A 15547-nucleotide genomic window follows, 5' to 3' on the forward strand; every position below is an offset into this window, starting at 1 on the left:
GAGGGATTTGGGGTTCCAAATCCACTAAAATCCCTATTTTTTCCAGACAAATTGCTGTTCAACCAGGGTTCCAATACCTTTACTTAGGAAAGATTTTATTTAACCCAGTTGTATGACATTTATCTAACTACTATATTTTATCTTCTTAAAACTTAACTCAATTTTGTCAAGATCTTTTGGGATTCTGATTTTGTCATTGACTATATTAGCGAACTCTCCTCACTTCAGCAATGATGAGCCTATCATCAGTTCCTTTATCTAAAACATTGATTAAATAAACAAATATATATATATATGTACGTCTCATATAGCCCAGATCCCTTAGGTTCTCCGATGGTGACCTCCTTCTAAATTTTACCTTTATAAAACTTAGTCCAATTTTGTCAAGATCTTTTTGGATCCAGATCCTATCATTGAATCTATTAATGAACCCTCCTCACTTCAGATATTATGAGCATCAGTTCCTTTATCCAAACCACTGATTAAATACATACACACACACACATACACACACACACACACACACACACACACACACACACATATATATGTATCATACAGTCCAGATCCCTTAGGTTCTCCTTAGTGACTACTTTGTAGCTCTGACCATCCAACCAATATGGCTTCTACCTGGATTAGGTTTGGCCCCAGTTCTTTCATGAAACGTTCGAGCCAGTGATCTTCAATATGTGCAGATTTAACATCTTGCCATGACTTTAGGAATTAGGGTGGGTGGCGGAGGAGGAAGAGATCAAGTTCAATTGGAAGAGACTGAATAGCAAGTAAAATCTGATCATTCTCAGAAGGGCAGAATAGGAACCCAAAAGGAGAGGGAAGTTCAAGGTCAGGGACAGAGAGGGTAAGATGACATTTGAGGCTTCATGGTTAGCCATACCCCAAGGTTCCACCAAGGTAAAAAAAACTAAGTACTCTGGGGGCCCCGTCAGTTCACAGAGAGCCAGGAGACAATTGAGAAGAGGATCAGAAGTTACTCCATGACAGAATTTTGAGTAGAATGGCTCATGGGGCAAAACAACTGAGGACTTCTTTCCCCAACTTACTGAGACACTCTGGATGCCGGGAGTGAATCAACATTTGGAGATGTTTTATGGTATGAATCTCCTTGAGTCAGTGCTGGGTAGGAGTTGTGGTAGAGAAAGCAAAAAGTGAAGCCAATCAATTTATGTGTCCCTAACTGGGTTTGTATAGGACATGTATAGGTTATCTCCCTTTGGATGCCATTGATCCTCTTTGAGAATGCAGATGAACAACGATGACTATCTAAAGACTATATAGGCCTGGGGAAAGTTATAGGTATTATAGCTCTCTAAATCTATTTCCAATTATATTCTTTTTGGTGAATCTGTACCTGAGTTTTAAAAACAGACTGTAATTCATTATAACTTGGTCTATTTGCTTCTGCCATTAGTGACCCAGAACAGATTGAGGTCGAATATGGGATTTCCAAGTAGGAGGAGGTTTAGGATTAATCTGATAGAGTAAATCCACCCTAACTGTAACCCTAAGACAGATACTCAAAGCCCACTAGAAAGAGAAGGAGCTGGAAGGGGGAAGGTGGTCGGCTCTTTGAGGATATTAAAGTATTTAACACCTTCCTAGAGATTATTTTGGTGTTAGGTGAGTACATAGACATCAAGGTGAATATGAGATTTCCCAGAACCTGATTCTTTAGTGGGACTTGGATCAGGTTAGTAGCCAACAGCAGCAGCACCACCAGTAAAATGACATCTATCTCATTCTCCTGGTGCTTTGACAGGCTTTGCAACCCTGTCAAAAAAGGGAGATAAAGGGGCAGCTAGGTGGTGCAGTGGATGGAGCATTGGCCCTGGAATCAGAAGGATCCGGGTTGAAATCCAGTCTCAGACACTTAATAATTACCTAGCTGTGTGACCTTGGGCAAGTCACTGAACCCCACTGCCTTGCAAAAACTCCCCCCAAAAAAGGAGATCAGGTCACTCTGGAGTGAGGTCTACTGTCGTTGAAGCTCTTTCTAGATATGCACTGTCTCTAATAATGCATTCTAGAATTTTCCTGGGAATTGAAGTCAAATGATTTACAGCTTGCAGATTTCATCATCTTCACACACACACACACACACACACAGACACCCCGTTTTGAAGAATCAGAGTGTTTGTCCTTCTCCAGGTCCCTGATGCTTCTTCTGGTTTCCACAATCTCTGAAAGATTGTGATAGACACCATTGTGACTCAGCAATCTGCATTGTTGGAGATAAGGTCAAAAAATCCATTGAAATGTCCAAGGTCTGACAAACCAGGGAGGATGACCAGAATGGTGATGGGTCTCACGGTTATGTTATAGGACAGTTGCCTGGTGAAGTCATACAATGGATGGGACTATCTGTGTATGACGGATTATCACAGAAGTATTGCCACTAGCGGGCAGGACTAGGAGCAAAGGGGGAAAGTGGCAAATAAGCAAACTGAGGCACACTGGGGAAAACTAATAGAGCTGAACCAAAGTGGAATGGCTGCCTTCACAAGGAGTGAGAGTCTAGTCATTTATGTGACAACTGGGGACTTTGTAGGGGATACTGCTATTCAGAAGCGTCCTGGGTCACATAGCTTATAAGGAGGATATGCCCAGAGTCTCAGAGCTGGAGAAGACTTCAGAAGTGGCTATGTGAAATTCTGTGAATTAATCCACCATTTAACAGTGGTGTGATCTCATTTGTAAATAGAGAGGACTGGATGGGGGGGGGGTCTCTGAGGTCCCATTCAGCTCTGATAGTCTGTGTTCTAAAGGGTCTTGAGGCTCTCATGTCATAGGCTATAAAAGTTAGCATGAATCATCCTTTGGTTGCTAGGAAGGCACCCATTGGGTTGCAGAGAGATGGGCAGTGCCCAGGCCTCTATCTTCCCCTCATCAGTGTCCAGGGGTGGGCAGGAGGAGCCTGACCTTCACTCTGGCCTTCAGTATGCTGCTCTTTCCACTGGCTCTCTATGTTTCTGTATCCTACTGTTGCCTCACCCTGGGCTTGTGAGTTCAGAAAGCTCAGGGATCTTTTTCTCAACTTTCTGACCCTCACCCAAGCCTAGATCTCTCCCAAATGGGAACTTCTGAAGCCAAATAAAGGGCACCCAACAGTCCTTCTCTTTTTGACCCAGTCCTTAAGCAAAGGACCAGGCTCTTTTCTAAGTATCCAACCTTCTAGCCTGTCAAAGTTGCCATGGCACAGGAACCATGATTCCAGGGGAGGGACCAAGAGAGCAGGAACTTGGAAAGAAGGTGGGGAAAAAACCCAACACATACACATGCAGGCCCACTGGGCCAGAAGGGAAGGAATATGCTTTTTATATTATTTTTTTTCTTTAACAAAGCACAAAAATGAATTTTTTTCTTTTCTTTAAAAACAAAATAAAACAAAACATGAAAAAACTCCACCACCAAATCTGAAGGAAATAAACGATACTTTCCAAAGGGTGGGGACTGACCAAGTTGGGGAAGGGAATTTTTATCTGCCTCTATTTCCCCCCCCAGATACCCAGATCAGCCACCACCCCAAGTCTAACCCCACCATTGGAACACAAGATGCCTTCAGCATTGGGACCCAACAGAGCCCTGACGAGGTCTTCTGGAAGGGCTGGAGAAATCTGTGGCCACTGAAAATGGCTCTAGGTTGGGTAAAGAACACTGAACTGGAGGTCAGAAAACACCAGTTGTATGACCTCAGACAAGTTACGGGGTCTCACCTTGAGTTCAAGGCCACAGTTGTTACTCTGAAGAGAGGCAGATTAGATAAAGGATGAAAATGTTCCCCAGTCTAGTATCCTTGATGGGAGGTATGGGGGTGGGAAATGATGGGAAACCAGGGAGGAACCTTCCCAGGAGGTTCCTGCTCACAGGAGAGTAAAGAACAAAAGCCAGCTTTTGTGGAGCATCAGGCAATGGAGACTTTGAGATCCTGAACCTTTTCCATTGGGGTCTGGAAATGGTTGGAGATGGGAAGGAAGGTTTTCCCCACCTAGGATTAAGGGGCCACATTGCTCTCTACAGATGTGGAGCCAGTGCTAAATGTTAAGTGTATGTGTTTATGGGTGATAGTGTGAGGCTGTGTGACTATCCATGTGATTGGGGGGTAGGAATGGAAGATGACAGTTTAGGGGTGACTATGAGTGTGTGTGTATGTGTGTGCATGTGTATATGTGATAGAGACAGAGAGACAGAGATAGAGGGATAGAGAATGATATAGAGGCAATGACAGTGACAGTGACAAAGACAAAGGTAGGTGGACAGAGAAAGAGACAGAGGGACCAAGAGAGACAGAGCAGAGGGACACATAGACAGAGACAGAGACAGAAAGACAGAAACAAAGTCAGAGAGAGACAGAGACAGATACACAGACAGACAACCAGAGCCAGAGACAGAGAGAACTGGTTATGTGGGTGGGTGTGCAGGACCATGGTGGGCACAGGCATGTCTGAGTAGAAGGAAGATCGGGGCATAAATACGCAGACACAAAGAGAGGCGTCACTTTCCATCCGCTGTCCTGTGGGAGACACAAACAGAGGTCGAGCTGAGACCTTGTCAGGCTGCTGGGCTCACGCCTCCACCATCCTCCTTTCTCATGGTCCCTCTCTAACTTCAGAGATCTCCCCTAAGAGCTGTTGTCATATATCTCTCCCCATTTTGCAGGTGATCTGGCTGGGAGCCTCCTCTCCAGTTTGCCCTCAAACAAATGACCCCCATCAGACTCCATCAGATTTTCTCAGCCTGGCCTCCAAAGACCAAGACTTGCATCTAGGTGCCATGAGGCACCAGAGCAAGACAGACATGGAAGAAGAGTCTACTGAGGACAAACTAAGGTAGGGAGACTGGGGCTTTGTCCCAAGGAGAGAAAATTAAGAGGCTGCTAAGGGAATATTCTGTCTTTTGGAGGCATCAAAACAGTCCAGCTTTTAACCCACTCAGCAAGAAGCTCTGGTGCCGTCTGGCACAATCTGATTCAGCCCCACTGCACATCCACAGGGACACAGCCACAGTAACACACCTCTCACAGATACTCTTACGTCATCATACCATCACCCAGTCACACACCTACATGGTCATAAAGCAACACAAGACCATACAGAAATCTACACCGAATAATTGTGACAAGGACTTCCTCCATGCCCCAGACTCCTAAATGAGAAGCGGGTTCCTGAGACAAGAATCTCCCACTTCCCTGGAGGGTGGGGGTGGAGAGAGGGGGAGGGGTGTGGGGAAGGGCTCTGGAACCTAGAGAAAGGCCTCTATCTGGGATGACACCACACCTACAAGTCCCAGTCCTGCCTGGGACCTTCTTCTCCAGCCCTAGTGCTACCTGGGTCAATCCGGTTCATATGGCTATCTCGTTCCTTCCTCATCTTCTTCTTCCTCCTCCTCTCCTTCCTCCTCTTCTTCCTCTTCCTCCTCTTCTGGGCGCCCCCGGCTCTTGGATCCCTCACTGAGCTCAAAGTTGCCTTCAATGTCCAACACCTGCAGGTGCATCAGCTTTTTGAAGGTGCTTTCCCTCACGGTGCCCACGATCAGTTTGTTAAACCTGTACAGACCAAGGAGATGAAATTCAGATAGGTGGGATAGATGTAAAGCTTTGCGAGGCAGGATGGCAGAGTACACAGAGAGTTGACCTTGGATTCAGAAAGAACTGAGTTCAAATCCAATCTTAGATACTTAACTAATGATGTGACCCTGGGCAAGTCACTGAACCTCTACTTGACTCAGTTTCCTCAACTATAAAACGGGAATATTAACAGCGTCTTCCTCCCAGGGTTACTATGAGTATCAAATGAGAAAATAATTGTAAAGTGCCAGGCCTATATTATAATAATAATAATATGGTTATAGATGGGGTGCTGCTTTCACTTTGGAGGGGCCGCATTTTAGGAAAGATAATTGATAAACTAAAAACCATCCAGAATGACAACCAGGATAATGAAGGACCCTATAAGCCTACCACATAGAGATCAGCTGAAGAAATGAGGGACACTTAATCTAAAGACTAAGGAAGCCTGAGGGAACACAATGGCTGTCTTGAAACACCTAAAAGGCTATCTCAGAGAAAAGGTCTTGACATGGACATGCTAGGCATAGAAGCCAGAATCAGGAGAGGCAAGAGGAGGCCACACTTGGTTCAGATCACTACCTCTAAATATGGTGGTGGTTTGTCCCTCACTAAAGGTCCTGAAGGAAAAGCAGGCTGGACAGCGGTTGGGCCTGTGGTTTTAGAAATTCTTCTTCAAGTATTGGTGTGGCTGGGGATTGTTGAGCTTTCTCCCCATGCCGAGAGGCTGTAATTTGATGATTTAAAACCAAATTGTGAACTCCACTATGCACTGAGCTGCAGAGGCATGGAAATATGAGTTTTGTTATTTTTTTAAAAAATTAAAGGAAAAAAGGTATCTAGAAAATACACAAAAAAAAGAAAGAAAAAGAAAATAAAAGAACATCCATCATGTGAAGAAATTCAAAATCAGGAATGAGGAAAAATAGTAGAGAGCTACATAAATGGAGAGGGAAATGGACCCATTATTGTGGGAAGGGCAACTACTGACCATCCAGCCAGAGAGGGAGGAAAGAGATTGTGAATTCTGGGCACAGAAAGAATAGGAATCTTTATGATAGGTGTGGTGAGGGAACAGGAGGGTAAGTGTTGTCTATGATCTGATATGCACCTGAGATCTAGGGAGAATAGATTTCAAAAAATTCAGAGAAAGGAGTTCACATATGGAGTAATTCTGGACAGAGATTTTAGAAAAGACCTTGTCCAGACAGAAGCCAGATAAGGAGAGGGTGACTGAGTATGGTGACCATGTCAAAAAGAGGACTAATTGAATGAGGAGTATGGCTTAGAGAAGAAAAGTCTTGGGGAGAATATCATAGTTGTCTTCAAACATCTGAAGGGTTGCCTTTCAGGGAACAGAACCAGGAGTGAGGGGCAGGAGCTGCAGAGAGGTGGGTTTCCAATCAATATAGAGAGAACATCCTATCACTGAACTGTCAAGCACTAACTCCCTAGAGAGTGAGGGTGTCTGGAAGAGGCAGGCTAGCCCTTGTTGGAACTATCCAGACATGGACAGGACAAGGGGATCTCAGAGATCCCTTTCCAGTTCTGAGGCTCTGGAGTGATGAAGACCCAAGAACCCCTAACCAACTAACAAAACTGCTATCCTGTAGTCCTTCAGTTCCCTGGAGGCTGAGTCCCCATTTTCTGCTTCTCCCACAATCCCAAGAGCATCACTGGACATGCAGTAGTGTTCAATAAAGACTTATTGGTTCTCTTTTTGGCTCTGGGCTACCCTAGGCAATCAAAACCTCCCTTTAGTCCTCTGGAGGATGGGGAGGCTGAGTCAATAATCTTCCCCTTGTCTTCTAGCTCTGACATCTTATATTCTAGTTTTATGTTCTAAGATCCTGTCCAGTCCAACAGTCTAATGTTCTGAACCAAAACAAACCCTGACCTGGGATTTGGGGCACAAAGGGGGAGCTAGGGAGTAGTATAAGGAGAAGTCCTCAGAGGAAATCCAGGCTTCTCTGGGTAAGTCCTGCCCTGGATCCTGGGGGCCCCACCCAGCCTCCTACCTGAGAAAGATCCCCTTGAGATTGGGGGTCGACTCAAAGGCATTTTCAGACACGGTGCTAATCATGTTGTTCTGTAGGTAGAGGTATTCCAGGGACTCAGGCAGCCCCTCTGGGATCTCTGTGAGCTGGTTCCCGGCCATGTTGAGCAGCTGAAGGGGGTATGGGGAGGTGGGGAGATAGGGAGGGATTAAGAGGAAAGGGAACGGAATTTAATGCCTCTAGATTTGGAGAAGAGCCAAGGATGGAGTGGGAGCAGGAGCACCATCCCCAGCCTCCAGAGTCCCCCACACCCCCTGCCCAATGGATTGCTTCACCCCATTGGTTCTTACAAGCCAGGGCTGGACTTGGCAAGGACCACAGGGAACTGAGAGTATGGGTCTTCAAAATCAGCAAATGGGACTTGGTGTGGGATCTCCCCAGAAGACTGGATGGGAGTGGAAAATGAGGTCATTGGAAGTGCAAGGACATGGTCTCAGAATTTCACCTGCTACATGGGGCCTTTGGAGTCCTATCCTTCCTCTGAAGCCTCAGTTTACTTATCTACAGAATGGAATCTAGCAGAGATCTCTTCCAGTTGGTGACCCAGGAGTATGAATGGCTCACCTGGAGGTATCTTCATATTTGGGGCGGCAGTATATTTCCCATTACTTGGAAAAGTCAGCAGGGTCCCCCTCTTTCAAGGTTACCCTGTTCATGAAGCCTTTTTCCTCGGGCCATTATCCCAAGGATCTTGCAGTCCTGAGAGCTTGCCCTCGCCTATTCCTTCCCAAAACCTATGACCTAGTCTTAGATCACTTTTTTTTGGAGTCAGCATGGAATGAGAGCACTTTCCTCCCCAGAATTTTAGCCATTTTAATAAAAGCAACAACAACAAAAAAATAGGGCTGGGCAGACAACTAGGTGGTACAGAAGATAGAGCACTGGCCCTGGAGTCAGGAGGACCTGAGTCCAAATGTGACCTCAGATACTTAATAATTCCCGAGTGTGTGACCTTGGACAAGTCACTTAACCCCATTGCCTTGCACAAACCAAAACTAAAAAAGAAATGGGGCTGAATACTCTGTTACAAAGGATACAAGGTAGCATGGAAACGTGTAAAGATTATTAGATTGCCTTCTGGGGGGAGGGAAGGGAAGGGAGGGTGGGGGGGGAAGTGTTATGTTCAAAACCTTACAAGAAACGATAGGTAGAAACTATTATTGTATATAATTGGAAAGCAAATAAAATATTTTTTTTAAAAATAAGTATTAAAAAAAAAACAAAGGATACAAGGGGTATGGTCCCATTTTACAGAAGAGGGAGAGAGCTGCCACCCAGAGACTTCTTCTATGCCAAGCCCAGAATGTCCAGTTGGGAATTAGGAGACCTGGGTCCATGTGACCTTCATTCAGTCTCTTCAGTGAATGCCATCTAGGTGCCAGACTTTCTAATGATCATAAGGTCTTCGAGCTGGAAGGTCATCGGATCTAAAGCTCTCTTTTAGAAACGAGGTCACTACCTGGGGTCCTACAGCTAGTCAGTGTTGGAGCAAGTCTTCCTGTCTCCCAAGACCAGGGTTTTATTCACTTCTCCACTGATCTACCTGATTGGAGGGGGGCAGAATTGGGGCGCTGGGGATTGGAAGGAGATAACTACCCAAATAACTCCAATATGACGGGCAAGCAAGATAAATACAAAGAGGGAATGGTCAGAGAAAATTGCTACAAGAAAAAGTGGGAAAATAAAGATGGTGTCCAGGAAGGCTTAGGATTTCAGCAGATTCGGGGGGGGGGGGGAGCAGCACTGATTCCAGGCCCTGAGGAGGTCACCCCTAAAGAAACAGAAAATGGAAGAGATTGGGTGCCATTTGGCTCCTCTTGTTTCTTGTGTGGGTATCTGGTCTCCTCAGTTAAACCCTCCTCTAGTGTCACTCCCAACAAGCTTGCCCCCAAGTCCTGTCCAGAGCTAGCCCACACCCTGAAATACCTATTGAACTATTTGGTTTCCCTGACACCAGGCTCTACCAGGTCCAGTCTTCAAATGATGTTCTTCAAGCCCAGATCTGACAGGGTCTCTCCCTAGCTCAAGCAGACCTGGGGTTCCCTAATACCCAGAGGATCAAACACAAAATCCTGTTTGGCTTTCCAAGCCAAGTACAGCTGGGCTCCAGGCAGCTCCCAAACTTCTTGTGTGCAACCTTCCTTTGTACACTCGCTGAGTTAGCCAAGTCAACTTGTCTGTCTTTCTCTAACCAACCTCCCATCTCCCATCTCTGCTTTTGCCCAGACTCTCCCTGGCACTAGGGATACATTCCCACCTATCGCAGCCTCTAGGTCCCTTGTGAGACCCCTTGGGGTCTATGGGAAGGCCAGCCTGATCCTGCCAATTCTGAGTGACCCCAAATTACTTTGTATCAAGCATTCAAAAGATAACTAGTGAGCATCTCTAAGGATAGGGTGCTTTCCCCCAAGAGAACAGAAGCTTCCTTAAGAGAGGTTAATTTCTTTGGTGTTTATAGCCCCACCACCTAACGGGATCCTGGGATCACAGAGTCACAAGCTTAGAGAAACTTGAGTCCACTCTACCCTCCCCTTCATAGGGGAAAGTAAGGTCCAGAGAAGGAAGTCATCTACCCAAGGTCATACAGGAAATAAGTGGTAGCAGCAATACTTGAACCAAGAGCCTCTGTTTTCTAAAACCATCCCCATTCTTCTGTCTCCTAGACAAGTCATTGATAATAAATATATATATATATATATCTTAGATGGCAGCAGCACAGGGCCAAGCCAGTGTTGATGTTTTTTGGGTAAATTAATTCACTCCAACACTATCCCACTGGGATCCCACCACTGTTAGTGTCTTCCCCTTGGAAGTTGCTCTCCATCTTCTCTGAATCTCTCTTGTCATGGCTGCCCCATGCCCACTCCTTAGGGGCACAAACAGAACTACAGGATCAGATTGAGGGGCAAGGGCTCCAAAGGACCTCCCCTGCATTTAAGCAGGAGGAAATAGAAGCAATGGAAGATGATAATGGAAGGAAGGGACTGTGATGGAGGAACTTCTCCTAGGGACTCCAGCTTTCTGTAAGAACTGTTAAATGGGAGACCTGTTGTCCTAAATAAGGAAACCAGATAATGCTCTAGTAGACTGGAGTCAAGGAAGACCTGAGTTCAAATCCTAACATAGACACTTAGTAGTTGTGTGATTCGAGGAAAGTCACTAAAAAAAAACAATGTGCCTCAGTTTCACTGTCTATAAAATGAGGACTATAAAAGTACTGCTTCCCAAGGTTGTTATAAGGATCAAATAAGAACATCTACAAAGTGAAGGGAAACTGAGTCCCAGAGGGAGGGGAGTGACTTACCCTGTCACCTGAGCAGCAGAGCTTAGAATTGAACCCAGGGTCCATACCCTGCTTACCATAGCAGCCTACCTCTCACATGGCCACCAGGGAACCAAATCCCAAATCTGAGTTCTGAGTGTGTTTGACACCTGAAGTCCCAGGGACAGGACCCAACAGTTCCCGCTCTTGCTCAGGCTAAGCAGAAGCTTGGGTGGTTGAGAAGCACCATGTGGGTTTGGGAATCAGAAAATCCAGGATCTGGTGTGGTGCTGCCCTATGCTGGGACACTCATTTTATCGTCACAACCGGAAGAGGCAGGTGCTATTATTAGGACCTGAGAAAACTGAGACTGAGAGGTAAAATGACTTACTACAGTCACACATCTCACAAGTATCCGGGGCAGGATTTGAACTCATCTGACTGTCTATTTTTCTGTTTCCTTCTTTGATAGTAGGGGAAGAGGGTCTGGGCCCATGATTTAATCCATGTAGAGAACTACTCATTTGAAAATTCCCTCCACCAATGCAGCTCAGCAAATCTGTAACTGATAATCTCAAGACAGCGACCTGGGGCCCTGAGATCAAGTGGCTTGCCCAGGTTCACATAGTTAATGTGTATCCCAAGTGGGACTGGAACCCAGAGCTTCCTGTCCTCTAACCCTGTTAACCTTATCACCTATTATACATAGCGTATGTTTAGGCTACCTACCCTCATCATGATAGAAATGTGGATGCTGTATTTTATAGGATAGGTACAGGTTAGGAGGTTGAAGGTGAAGGAGATGATGCTGGATAGAAAGTGGGGGGGGGGGGGACACAGCTCAGCCCCTCCCCATCCTCTTCTATATTCTAATAAACCCCCAGGGTATAAATTGGACCAACCAAGAGCAATAAATGTAGTGAAAAAAACCAAATTTGGGGTCAAAGGCTCCTAGTTCCAGTCTGCTCTTGAAACAAGTTGCAGATCTCTGTGGGGCTCAGTCCTCCCACCTGTGAGAGGAGAGGTTGACCTAGATTATCTCCCAAGGTCCTCTCAAATCTATTCCCCCAAGAACCCATAGGTCCTTGCCCAGGCTGTAGGGCTGGAGAGTAGCTGGCACCAGGCCCTACCTGGAGGCTGGTGAGATCGGCCCAGGTCCTTGGGGTCACAGCCTTGCTCTTGAGCCTGTTGTTGGTGAGGTACAGCTCCCGCAACTGGGCCATGCCAGCCAGAGCCCCACGGGCGATGGCTCCCAGGTAATTGCTCTTCAGCTTGAGCACCTGCACATTCTTGGGGAGACCCAGGGGCAGCGTCTGCAGGAGGTTCCCTGACAGGTCCAGGGACTTCAGCAGCCGTAGCTTACGGAAGGCATCCCGGTGGATCTGGGGGCTCGTGATCTTGTTGTAGCTGAGATTGAGTTCCTCCAAGAAGTAGGTGGTGGCAAAGTCATTGCGGGCAATCCCAGAGATCTGGTTGTGTAGAATCATGAGGGTCTTGACCCGGCGGGGGAGCCCGCTGGGTACACGCTCCAGTACATTGTTGTACAGATGTACAGTGTGAAGCTTCTTCAGACCCTGAAAGGCCAATGGGTGGATGCCTTTGGCCTTGAGCTTATTACTATGAAGGAGCAGGTACTCCAGATTCCGGATCTGGGTCAGCACATCGGGACCCACCGTACGGATGGCATTCTTCTCCAGGTGCAGAAGCACAATGTTCCGGGGTAGTCCTGCAGGAATCTCAGACAGGTTGTTACTGGACAGGTCGAGGTATTCAAGGCTGGAAAGTTTCCTGGAGGGAGAGAGAGAAGATGAAAAAGGGGAAAGCAAGGCTGAGGTACATTATTACCAAAACCCAAATTCTAGTCAGCGATTATAAATCGACATGAGTCTCTCTTCGGAATCCAAGAATAAAGAACCGACCTTCAAGCTAGGAAAGTCTGGGTCCCTCTTCTGATGAGACTGGACAAGATTCTTCATCTCTCAGTGCTTTAGATAACTCTCAAAACAACAAAGCAGGTGTGACCTGCCCTGGTAAAGGAACTTTTCTCACCTAGGAGATCTCTGCACCAGTGACATCCCAAGTGCAACCCCTGTCCTCCTCCTTAGACTTCTACCAAGCCTACCTACTTAAGTAAGTAAGGCCCCAGTCTCACCTGTTTGCTTTCTTAGTGATCTCCTCATCTCACATGGCTTCAATGCTCTCTGACCAGATGACCCTCCCCTAAGTCCCTCCATTCAGCCCCAGTCTCTCTCCTGAGTTGAAGCCCAGATTCTCCAGTTGTCCGTTGGACAGTTCCAACCAGACATGCAGATTGGACTGAACGGCACAGCCAAAGGGAGTTCAATCTATCCTCCACCAAATCCATCCCCTCTTCAAACTCTCCTATTTCCTTGCAGAGCATCGCTACCTCTCCAGTTACCTAGATTCATAAACTCCAAATAAACCGCAGAACCGTGAGCAGGATACTCCCAGGAAAGCCTGGGGAGACTCGTGAGTCCATATAAAGTGAAAAGTACTGCTTACAGAGTGAACAGCTATATTGCCCAGTGGCCAGCTGGGGACGCCCCGGCTATTCCTTGCAGTGCAGTGAGCCAAGGCGTCTCTGAGGGACTTAGGGTGGAAAAATAAATGCTTTTCAACCCCCCGGGAAGAACTGATGGAGGCTGAAGACACATTGAAGCGTATTTTTCTACTTTATCTTGAGGTGTTTTTTAATCTATTTTCTTTCACGTGGCTCTTATGGAAATATTTTGGTTGACTAGACGAATAGATGATAGATAAATGGATAGACAGATGGGTGGATAGACAGACAGACAGACAGACGGATAGATAGATAGATGGATGGATGGATGGATGGATGGATAGAAAGCTAGATAGAAAAAGAAAGAAAGAAAGAAAGAAAGAAAGAAAGAAAGAAAGAAAGAAAGAAAGAAAGAAAGAAAGAGAGAGAGAAAGAAAGAGAGAAAGAAAGGTAGATGGATGCATAGGTAGATGGATGGATAGACAGATAAATAATCTCCAGCTTCTTTCTCTCCTTCAAGACATTCAGGAAGCATTTATCCACTTAACTAGCTCTCACTTCTCAGGTCTAACCAGTTATTGTTTGGTTCATTCACTCCCACAACCTCTCTTATGTCTTCCCTTCTTCTCCCTATTCACAGGGCCCCCACCCCATTTCAGGCTTCTATCACCCTCACACCTAGGCTACTGCAATAATTGGTCTTCACTGTCTTCCTGCCTCCAATCTCTCCCTGATCCAATCCATCTTCTGCACAGCTGCCAAAGTGATATACCTAAAGGCCAGGTTTGGCCTTGTCATTCCCCAGCTCAAAAATCTTTAATAGCTCCCTACTGCCTAAGGTTAAAAAGCCAACTCTTTGGCCTAGCATTTAAAGCTATCTACCATATGACTTCAGCCTAAATTTAGACATTTATTTCATGTCACTCCCTTCACATGTTCTAGGTTCCTACTAGACAGCCTACTTGCTCCCTCCTCCCCCAAACTCAGCAGGTCATTTCCTATCTCTGTACCTTTAATGTTTGCTGAACTGAACTAAACTCTGGGCATTCAGGAATAGTCTAAATACAATCATCCCTGTTTTATAGAAAAGAAGACAACTTCAAGTGATGTTTTGACCTGCTCTCAGCCAGAAAGTATCAGAGCTGAGATTTAAACTCAAGGCCTTTCAGGAGCCCTCTAATTCTCCCTCTGTTCTACCTCCCCACTATCCCCTTCCACCTTCTCAACACCCTCCTCATTGTCCCAGTGTTCTGCCATGTTACACTTTCCTCTGAAAACGTTGTGTTCAATCCACGTGATTTCTTCCCCCCTCCTCACCCTGGGGGCTGACAGAGTCCAGAATTCTCCCAAGTTAAAAAAACCTAATACTGCCTGCAGCCAACTTCTTTGATGACAGGAGAGTTACTGGAAATGCCGGGGAATCATCTGGCTGGGAGCCCCAGTGTGGCCTGACAGGCCTTGGCCCCAACTCTCCAGCACAAGACCCAGAGGTCAGTGGCAGGCCAAGGATTTGGCACCTACCTCAGGCCATCAGAGGAGAATTGGCCTCTGACCACAGACAGTCCCTCCAGTTAGGGCAAGGGGCATGAGGGCGGAGATGGTGGATCACTCCCTTTCCATCAGCATCATCATCACCATAGCTCACATTTTTCCAGCACGTATCTTGTACAATCCTCCAAGGATTAGACTATTGTTTCCATTTTATAAATGAGAAAATGTGGCATAGGAGAATCAGACTTTGAATCCCCATTCCAAATACTAAGTCTGTATCACACAGACTCAGGGCCTCAGTGGATCAGCTCTAAGTAACTTCTTGGGGACCATAAGCTCCTTACAGCTCCTATAGGTTTCTCCCAGAACATAGGAGAGACTAAAAGAAAAGGGGCATGAGCACTAGTCAAAGACATCCTCTCATTATTATCTTCTTCATCAATTTAAGGCTTACACATCACCTTCCTCACCAGTGCTCTGAGAGGTATGAAGTGCCAAAATTATTCTTCCCATTTTACAGGTGGATGAATTGAATTTCAAAAAAGTCTAGGCTCCCAGAGGCAGGACTAGACTAACCCAGGTCTCTTGACTTCCAGTCCAACATCTTGACCTGTGTAATCCATCTAAAGCCAAGA

General features: G+C 46.1%; 1 protein-coding gene across 6 annotated transcripts in view; it reads right to left on the minus strand.

The window, feature by feature from the left end:
- Positions 1-1835: 1835 nt before the first annotated feature.
- PODN (podocan) overlaps positions 1836-15547 on the minus strand; it is a 50811-nt gene continuing 37099 nt past the window's right edge. For 3 of the 6 annotated variants that reach the window (XM_074221413.1, XM_074221412.1, XM_074221411.1), the window contains exons 8-11: positions 12031-12688; positions 7600-7748; positions 5342-5560; positions 1836-4528 (exon numbers count right to left, since the gene is read on the minus strand). In XM_074221413.1, the coding sequence (XP_074077514.1) occupies positions 5365-5560; positions 7600-7748; positions 12031-12688 (1003 nt within the window). In that variant the 3' untranslated portion in view covers positions 1836-4528; positions 5342-5364. Of the gene's footprint in view, positions 4529-5341; positions 5561-7599; positions 7749-12030; positions 12689-15547 lie in introns of those variants that run through there. The other 3 variants (XM_074221410.1, XM_074221409.1, XM_074221414.1) reach the window with 2 other exon arrangements.

The sequence above is a fragment of the Macrotis lagotis genome, chromosome 2 (genome assembly GCF_037893015.1).
Source record: "Macrotis lagotis isolate mMagLag1 chromosome 2, bilby.v1.9.chrom.fasta, whole genome shotgun sequence".
NCBI lineage: Eukaryota > Metazoa > Chordata > Mammalia > Peramelemorphia > Peramelidae > Macrotis > Macrotis lagotis.